Below are 10,469 nucleotides of genomic sequence, written 5' to 3'. Positions count from 1 at the left end.
AACCAGCTAAAGAAACATTTTCACTGACTTTGACACGTAGCTTTGAGCTTCCTGTCCTATTCAGCTGCCTGCACAGTAGGCACGTGGCCCGGTGCAGTCTATGCAAATATTGGCTTTAAACAGAGTTTGCAAACATGTCATGACAGGGAGACAGTAGACCTTAAGGTTTGCATAACATGAGCAAATGATGGGGCAGTATACAGTACATAGGGCTGACTGAAATGCTATACTGTGACAATCATAGTTATAGTGGGAAAGGTCACTCGTGCATTTCACTTCCACTGAAACCAAATATACTGTATATATATATATATTTTTTTTTTAAAGACTGTAAATGTGATTTTAGATGGGGGCTGTAGCAAATATGCCTCTTCAGGGGAGTTAGCAATCATGTACAAGGTCTGTGCAAACATTTCAACTTCATCAACAAATACAGCCCCTGCAACTATAGAAGTTGGGAGTCGGCCATTTTCCAATTGTAATATTCAGTTGGTTCCACCATAATACACACTGGATGGCACTGTAACCAACAACATGGATGATTTGGTGCCACATATCTTCAATTTATTTGTGTTTATGGCACAGAGCTCTTTTGGTGATGTGAAGTTATAAAGTTCATAATAAATACTGGCCTGGTTGGCGCCTGGTGATTTGTCCCAGTGAGTCAGCCAGTTTCATATTGATAAAGAAAGGGAAAGGCTCCAAAGACACACTCATTTACGCAAATAGCCTACTTGCCCTGTGCTTAACCTACCTGCATATACTCACTCATATGACTTGCAAAAGGTGTTAACCACCATATGCTGCAAATGAAACTTTCTCACAAAGCTATACCTGTTTGCAGAGATGAACTCTGTACACTGTTTATAATTCAGCTCCACAGTGGAATATAGCTACAATGACTTTGTAAAAAATGCTATAATGTGCTGGTAATATGTGCTTCGAAATGATATTATTGTTAATGTAATTGAATCCAACTTCCTAAATACACCTGTAATAAACTATATATAAAATGTTGGGGTTTATAAAATGTGTATTTTCCATTGTGTTTGATGTACATCATTACAGACAGAGCAGTGCTGCTAGTGCTATTGGTTGTGTGATCTGATAAATGCATGGTAACACTGTAAGAGTATACTGTTTCAAGGAAATCGAGGCAAGCGAGGATACCAGGGAAAACAAAAACACAGTCATGTACTTGCACAACTCGCTTTTGAATTACAGGTTTCGCCGCACAGCTCATGTCCACCACTGCACAACAACACAGACAACCACCAACCACAGTGGATGCAACGATGGTAGTGTTTCAAAATCATCAAGCGATGATAACCACAGTGACAACCAGCACATGCTCGTTCATGTACAATAAAATAATTTTTATTTATTTTTGCCTTAATGAATACATTGCAAAAAGAAGCGCCTTTGTTGTTTGGTTGGTGAAAAGCCCTCCCTTTAAATCAATAAATAAATGACTAAAGCTTTATATGGTTGGTGAGGTCATGTGCCCATTGGGCGTAGGTCTGAAGTGTTGACACAGTTGGAGCCACAACCTTGATCAAACACTAATGCCGGTCCTGTTATCATCTTACCTTTTGAAGCTTGCTGTACACTGGTGCCAAGCCCACTTTCCAAAAGGTATAAAAAACACCCGTCCCTCTCCTTTCCCACCTCTGACACATCAGCTGCTCTGTTGATCCGCTTCACTTTTCCTTCTCGCTTTGTTAACCACCACCTCCTGAAAAAGCAACCATGAGCCAGCTGGAGACCGCCATGGCCATCCTGATGAGGACCTTTGACACATATGCTGCCGGACAGGGAAGAAAAGACACACTCACCAAAGCCGAGGCCAAGACATTGCTGGAGAAGGAGCTTCCTGGTCTGCTCAAGGTACTGTACTCCCACAGGGAAGACCTTCAGGGTGTTGGCTGCCCGTACTGAAAATGGGTTGACTTGTGGTGTAAAGCGACTTGTTTGCTTTACTTTGATACCTATTAAAGTAAAAGTTGTTTTACCATCAGTTTTAATTTCAAGTCCTTATGCCAGTTTTTATTTCCTTCATTCAGGGCCGTTGTATAGGGGAGAAAGGTGATGATAATTCTAGGGGCCCACAAAAAACCCCAGTAGTCTAATCTTTGTATGACTAAATTATTCTGCATAAGACCCTGACTAATACTCATAGTAATGCTGCATTAGCATCAAAACAAAGTAGGCTAAATAAAAAATGATAATACATACGTAGTCTAAGAAAAAAAGTGGAAAAGTCAGGGGGTATAGGGGCCCATTTTAGTATTCTTTCAGGGGCCCAGAATTCCTAGCAACGGCCCTGCCTTCATTGTGTCAAAACTAAATATGTCTAAGAACATGATGCTAAAGACAGCTAGATCTTTTTATCAAGGCATGTTAAGAAGAATAAATCGAATTAAATTACTTTTTGCGTATATGACATTTTGAAGTAGTGCTGGTGTTTGTTACTCTGCAGGCAGCAAAGAACCCAGGTGAGGTGGACAAGCTGCTGAAGGGTCTGGACTTCAACGGAGACTCCGAGGTCGACTTCTCGGAATTCGTGGTGATGGTAGCCGCTCTGACCTGCGCCGCCCACGGCCGCTGCAAGAAGTGAGCAATCTATCCACCCTGGGCCAACATGGCGGCAACAGCAGCAGCATCAACTCTCTTCTTGTAGCTGCTTAATAAAGTGATTCATATATCTGTACATGGTTGTCAGGTGTTGTGTGATTATGGACAAAATCTGTGTGGAATTAAAGAATTATTTATGTTGATACGAGAGAAGATAAAAAATAATCCTTTATTAACACCACAGTGAGCATTAGTAAAATAACAATAGTAAGCAGAGATAATTAACAATTTCATTAAAAAAGGAAAAAGAAAAAAAAAGAGTCTACCAGGAGGAGAAAAAAATTGTAGTTTTGTAGTCTGTAGTCTTTTATAAACCAGATGGTTGTTTGAAACACATTCTTAACATGGTGAAACTCTCATGGTCAAATACACAACATAAAATGTGGTTCAAAAGAAAGATGCATGATCATCGGCAAGACACTAAAAGCAAAATATCAATATGCAACAAAGGCATTAAAAGGTAAATATAACAAAACCATTTACTGCAACACACAATGGTAGCATAATAAGGTGAACTCTTGTGTTTGTACGATGGATGAGATTAAAAGTGACACTATGTTTATTTCACAAGGGGACATGGAAGGAAATTATTTTTAATGTGTGACTAGTCAAAAAGACACAGACACATTTCCTGTCTAACCAGAACGAGGAGGCACACCTGTGAACTAAGCACACACAACAACCACACACTGAGTATGTTGTCGCTCGACAGACAGCGTCTCGCTAAGACCTTAGTGGTCGTGAAGGGACATGGAGCATTTCTTGTAAATCACACTCACTTCACACAGAACAGAGGCACTTACACTCCTGGGGTTTTTGACCATGTCCTGTGACCTGCCACAGAAAGAAACTCTTGTTATTGACATTGTTTGATATTACTGAGATATAAGAACGTGTCTTTGCTTCTCTGCTGATTAGAGAATTTGACAAATCTCAAAATACTTCACCTGAGAGAGAGAGATTAGGATCCCCATTAGCCATTATTTTAGGACAGTGTTTTTCAACCTTGGGGTCGCGACCCCACGTGGGGTCGCCTGGAATTCAAATGGGGTCGTCTGAAATGTCTAGTAGATATGATTAAAAACACCACACACAATCTTAAACAACTCTATTCAATACTTTCACTTTCTCAAATATAGTTTATAGAGTTTAAATAAAATGCAGCATAGAAATATCTGAGCTGGTGCATCTTGATTGACGGCCGTGATCACGTGACAAAAAAGTAAATAATATTTAATGCACACCTGATGTTGGACATGTCTTTTATTTTGAAAAATAACTTATATTGAAAGGCACACGAGACACGTGAACACATGCAGTTGTAATGGTCCTCCTCAGTTTCTTATTATTTGCTCCATTTGCTCTGAATGCAAAGACATCAGTTTCTTATTAATGTGGCCTGAATGCAGTGAATCTTGTTTTGTGGGTCTTTATTTTGTGCAATTTGATATTTATTCACTTTTGTGAATATGCTCTGAATGCAGAGATGCATTAGAAGTCAAATATATCGTTTTGTTGGTCTCCATTTTGTGCAGTTTGATATTTTTTTATTCACTTCCGTACATGCAGTTGTCATGGTCCTCCTCAGTTTCATTCATGTGTTCTGAAATGCACTTTGCTCAATAAAGAGCAAAATGAGTTTTTAAAGGCTTTAAAAAAAAATCTTGGTTTGAATTCTATAAAAGTGGGTCGCGACTTAATGACCATGGGAAAATGTGGAGCCCAGAGTGAGACTAGTTGAGAACCCCTGCCTTAAAGGGCATCATACACTTTGACACAATCAAAAAAGCTTGATCGTCACATTTTACACACATTAACAAAGCCTTCCTGGTTACTCCATATTTTCTAAATGACCTTCAGCCTCTAGTTCAATTTAAAAACTAACTGTTCCTTTGACAGTTTTGAATCACTCTCCAGTTCAAAGGAATCACAGAAACAACAAACAGATTTGGGGAGTTTGAGTCTCTGGAGTGGAAACATTAGTAGGCTACAGGCTAGTTTGTTAATCCTGAGCAAAGGCAACATCCTGCGTCTTAATCCACTGTGACAGACTGACGCACTGGCCAACTAACATACTTTCTCCAGTCGGGGCAGTTGTGTAATAATGCACACTGATGCCGCCCTCTAGTGGCAGATACACACTCCCTTTTAAAAACCGGTGTGAAAAAGGAAACGTTGTTGAATCATCAGAAGTCCCAGTCAGAATAATTGCTGCTGCCATATGGATGACCTCCCCTTCCTATGCGCCTGCTGCTGATTTGACAGTGTAAGCTGAGCCCGAGGCCTTTACTGTGCCATTGGTGAAATGTGGCTGGCCTGTAATCGGCTTGAGAGGCCATTAAGCCGAGACTCTCCACTCTCCACTTCCTCTCTCACTCTCTCTCTCTGTGTGGGGCATTATAAAGGCTTATAGGGATTATGGGGAGGTGTCCCAAGTGGAGGAGGAATGTGGATGTGGAGTCAAGAGGTACAGGTGGGAAGGGAAATAGCCTAATCATAGGGAGAAGAGAGTATTGTATATTGTGAGCTATGTCTGTTCTGTTTGTCTTTTGCTTTTGTAGCTTTGTTACTGTGTGAGTTTGCAGGATTTATTCTCTGAGGCAGGTCATGAGATGTGTTCAAAAGCCCCAGGAAAATAAATGGATCATGTGTTTAGAGTAGTTACTGAGATCAACAATGAATAAACATACTCGAGCCTTTATAACACATTTGTTAGCATTAACACATGACCTTATTCATTTCTTTATAATTTGTTTCGGAAATTATTTATAAGATAAAAATCCACAATTACTCTGGGTGAGACTATTTGGCATCCCAGGCATTACTTTGCAAGTACGAAACAGGAATAGAAAATGTTGAGAGAGGAGAACAGAATCTAAAGTTTGACAGGGGCAATATCATGAGCTGGTTGAATCTGATTGGTTGCTGAAAACACCTGAAGATTACAAGGAGCAGGTGAGAAAGAGAGGCAACTGAGAGTGGAGGAGGCAGGAGGATTGAACTTGAGGGGAGACACTGGTGAATAGGGTAAAAAAAATTAAATAACAGATATCACCATGAAACTTCACAAGTTTATCACTTACATTAATATTTAGACAAATATTTTTTGTATTACAAGTTTTGTCAAATTGTATGTTTAAATATGTAAATGAGGCAATATCTGATGAAATATGTGCTAATTTGCATACATTTCCAGAACCGAAATCTGAAAAATGGATAAAGCCCCTTTCAAAATTCTTGTTTTATTTTGTTGACATATTAGAAAGTTTTTACAGAGGGGATTTTGGATATCTCTTTTTATCACTCTGTAAATGAGAAAATACTGTCACCAGCCCTAAAAAAAGAAAATCTAATTTTGCCATGTTTTTAGGGATAAAATGTTGTATAAATCAGGCTTTGAATAATATATCAACAATCCCCTCTATAAAAACCGTCAGAATATAGACTGGAATAAAACTGGAAGGTTTGGTGTCTCTAAGTGCTGCTGATTTCGGGTACGAGGAAAATCTCATTTTGAGAAAACGGCCTTTAAAGACTTGTACTGTAAAATTCCATAGATTGTTAATGTAAATCGTACTTTAACGATTGATACGGAGGAGATGGCAATTTTTGGAGCCTACATCGTTGTTCAGGCGAGTGAGAGCTTTACAATGATACCTGATGGGTCAGACAACAATTACAGCACAGTATGTCACAGTAGCTGTTAACTTTTGGCAAATTTAGGAAATATCTACTGATGAAATAGACAAAACGAAGTAAAATAACCACCTTAATGTGGATTTTCTACCATTTATTTTGACTTTTCTGAAAGAATACATGTTAAGGAGGAAAAATAGCCCCCAAATCTCAAAATTGATCAGTGCATGAAAAATGCACATGATGTTTTTGCCTGTAGTGTCTTGCCTTGAACTAAACACCATCTAAAGCAGTGTGTGCAACCCCAACTGTCATTTTCAGTCAATAATTCAAAGTTTTACAGCGGTCTGATGAACAGAAAAGGAGACAGAGTAGCCGGGTTTATTCAAGATGTTTATCATGAAAAAAAAAAAAAAAAACGTTCATATTATTTCTATCTATAATTTAAGAACACAGGTCTTTCTATAGGCGTCAATCTCACTGCGTGTGGATGTAGGATATTTGTAGATGGAGGTTTACACCAACACTCTCACACACACTGCTCTGCTCAGCTCAGCTCGCTCCATGTGAGGAGGTAGAGCGGTTATGAATACCTCATTCTGTTTTAAAGCCACACATCTCTGGTCATATGAGCTGCCAGGGTGTCCGGCTCATCTCGTGGCCTGACTCCCAGCAGCCGAAACATGCTAAACACACTGTGGCTCTTTGTCTCGAAAACTTTAAGCGAGAGTGTTTTCCCGTCCTTGTAGCCGTCATGAGGCGTCACTGGGTTTCTCTGAGGGACCGCAGGACGTCTGGGTCTACTGAAAGGCTACTTGACAGTTTGTTTGAAAACTGATTTGTCAACTTACGGGTGACATGTGATGCTGTGTCACAAAAAAAAGTCAAATATGAGGTTGAGATTGTGAAATACAAATGTATGTGGGGGGTTTGCAGACTGTATCTGACTGAACCTTTTCCAAACACATATGGGAACCTATACTGGGAAACACAGTCCTCATGGGGAAAGGTTTGAAGCTAAATTGTGAATGAGCAGAGTCAAAGAGGCCTGTGCTTTTCTTATCAAAATGATTGCTTCATGGTCAGTGGCTGTCAAGTCTTCTCTTCCTTTCCTTCTATGTCCTTAAGAATCTGCGAAGCTTTTCCACTTGATAGATCAGTTCATCATATTTCTTCTTTTATTAGTAGGTGCAGTTTAAATGACTGATGAATGGAATTAGCTGTCTTTCATTAGTATCATTAGATTAATTTCATTAAACAAAGACAAAACAGAAATTATAAATACTGAAAATAAGTAAACATGTGAACAGGAATACACATATTTGCAAAAAATGTGAAACTTGTATGTGTTGTATTCCACTTATATTAAACAACGTACTACTCATGTTACTCACTTTTAAAGTTCACACCAGACAACCAGCCTTCCACACATTAATTCAACAGATATCACACAGGTTCACACCAACAGGTGAGCAGATTGGCTCCTCCCCTCACGTCATGTCACCTGGTCTGCTTCCACTTTGACGCTGTGCGCTACTCTTTTGTGGTCGGTGCAACAGCACTGCTGCTTCCTCTCGGCTCGCTCAGCAGCTCATGGATATTTGACATTTGTTCATTATTCCTTTTTTCTTCACTTCACACATTCTTCATAGTTGGAGTTTTAGATCATTTAGATTCCAGTTTGACTTGACAGTGGGTCTGGGTCAGCATATCAAGATATGAATAAAGTTGCTGTGGCCTTCGCTCACTATGAAATATAGCAAAACAAGCACAACATCTATTGGTCATCCTGCTATCTTGTCTTTATGGAAGTGCATGCTATTCAAATCCAGGCCAGTTAACAGACTGACCTGATCAATTTTAGTCTGTGAGGATGATTAACTTTGAAAAGATACCAGTGCATGGCTTCCTCATTCTCCCCATCCTCCAGAGGGGAAGATGATAGGGATGGATGAATACCTGGGTAAGGAAAAGTCTATTGACCCCTTGCAGCTACGTCATAATTAGAACGTGACGCGAGAGGCGACACCATGACGGACGGCAGAAAGTGCTCAGTGATAATGTACTGTGTATGGTCCCGTCCAACAATGTGACTCGATCACTTCACACTACAACCTCACAGCATTATCACTTATTTAAAATAGAATATCTACTCATCCGTTGCAATATATGTTTGTTTTTTTGTTATTCACCGTAGAATATCTCAGTTTTCTGTGCTTTTTCCACTGCTAAGGAGTTAACGTCAGTCAGTGCCACACTCCCCATACAGCAGCTGCTGCTGTCTTTGCTGCTGCTAACTACAGTTAACGGACCTGGAAACTAAAACCTGATCCGACCCGTGGGTGTTGAAGACCTGACCCGACGTCTGTATAATTAGTGATCATTCTCTGATTAAACCCGGCTGACAAATAAAAGAAAACAGGAAGCCTTCTTCGTTGTAATCGCCGCGATCCGCCGGCGGCAACTACGTTGTGACGGTGCTATGTTTAATACGAGCGTTAGCTGCTGTTAGCCACAGCATGTAGCTCAGCTAGTTAGCTTCAACTGTGTTTACATCGACTATACACTGTAGATAAACTAACTTATAATGGCATCGATAACGTGTCTGTATATCTTCGCACTGGTCCTGTTGCTCATGTAACCCCGCTGCCAGTGGCCAGCCCCCGGTTCTTAGCTCTAGCCCAGCAAGGAGTTGGTGCTTCAGACCAGTTTTAAGAACCAATATCCGGTTTTTAAGCGGTGGAAAAGCAAAGAACCGGTGCTAGTCAGGCTCTGGCTCCGAACCAGCACTGGAACCAGCTCAGTGGAAAAGGAGGGGGAACCCTACAACCCCGGTATGTCACAAAACTATAACGCGCCCATTCAATTACATTGACGTTCACTGTTCTTTTGCCGTCCATCATGGCGTCCGCAGCTATCGCGAGTGGAACGTGACGTCACGTGCAAGGGGTCAATACTTTTTGGGTAATACTTGAATGGAGAGCTATGTTCTCAGTCAAACAAGGGTTTTTGCTAATCGTATGGGATCGTATTGTCACGACTGATATATTCCAGCAGGTTTAAATGAAAATTGTAATGTAAATTTGTTTTGATTTCTTGACTTTAGTTCCTCCTGTGGCATAATCAAAAAAATAGACATGTTGGTTAAAATTTCACACTGCTCAAACTCACTGTCAACAGTACAAAGAATAAACCAATATTCACCAATATTGTATCATTGTTGTGTCTTGTATGTCTTTAGAATTTTAAACACACTGTCACATAAAAATGAACAAACATTTTTCACTGTACTACATAAGATTTATCTTCCATCTTAAATTTATACCTAAATAGATACCCTAATTATCAGTTCTCAACTTACTGTTATAATTGATCAAAAATGAAAAATGAGCACTAGTAAATGACAGTACAAAGTATACTGTCTATTCATAGAGCAAAATTGAAATGTAAGTGAGATCAAACTGAATCATTAGGACGATATTTGGTGTTTTATGACAAATATAAGTGTGACAGACCTTTGAAATAACCTTTATAAACTACAGCAGGCAACACCACGTGAGCCGTCTCTTTATTACAGTAATAACTGCTGAGTAAGTCTTAATGACTGCACAGGAATGCAAAACTGGAATAGATCATGCATGAATTATTTGCTATACAAAGGCTGGGTGAAATGGGTGTATGATTATACTTTTCCTTAAAACCTGTCTCCCAAGAACGACCTGTTGACTGCAGCCTTGTGCGCCGCCTAACAAACGGTTACCAGGCTTATACAACATACCGCAGAGTTCCTCCCATACCATACATTCCTCTTCACTTAGTCTCACAGAGGCCATTTCTGTCAAATTGGATGCTGGCATCTGGCGGCTTTGAAGACTTAAGTCTTGTGTCTGCTGAGCAACAGTATCAGTCTGTCTATCCACCAGACGCCTCCTGCACAATTTGTGTGAGTTACTGATATGATTTGTTATGTTGTCTTTATCTACACAGCCAAGAAGCTCTAAAGTCCAATGATGAGGGAAGTCAAACACAGGGCAGCCTCATTCATACCAGACAGTTAGTGTCACCACTGTCACCTTTGACCTACACATGATAAGCAGGGTTATGGTGCAAAGGGCTTGTGCAGAAACATTTGTTGAATTGCAGCTAATTTGCTCTATTGATTATGTATTTTTCATATCTGTAAGTCTAAAACCATTGAA

The 10,469-nt window shown here is 39.9% G+C and overlaps 1 protein-coding gene across 1 annotated transcript; it reads left to right on the top strand.

The window, feature by feature from the left end:
* The first annotated feature begins 1,689 nt into the window (after positions 1-1,689).
* LOC311001991 (protein S100-P-like) lies at positions 1,690-2,652 on the top strand. The gene is made up of 2 exons (XM_083993171.1): positions 1,690-1,887; positions 2,480-2,652. The coding sequence occupies exons 1-2, from the start codon at positions 1,750-1,752 to the stop codon at positions 2,615-2,617; spliced, it is 276 nt and encodes a 91-aa protein (XP_083849297.1). The 5' UTR covers positions 1,690-1,749; the 3' UTR covers positions 2,618-2,652.
* The last annotated feature ends 7,817 nt before the right edge of the window (positions 2,653-10,469 follow it).

Source organism: Trachurus trachurus, assembly GCF_905171665.1.
Source record: "Trachurus trachurus genome assembly, chromosome: 18".
Classification (NCBI taxonomy): Eukaryota; Metazoa; Chordata; class Actinopteri; order Carangiformes; family Carangidae; genus Trachurus; species Trachurus trachurus.
This window is presented reverse-complemented; position numbering and strand designations above follow the sequence as displayed.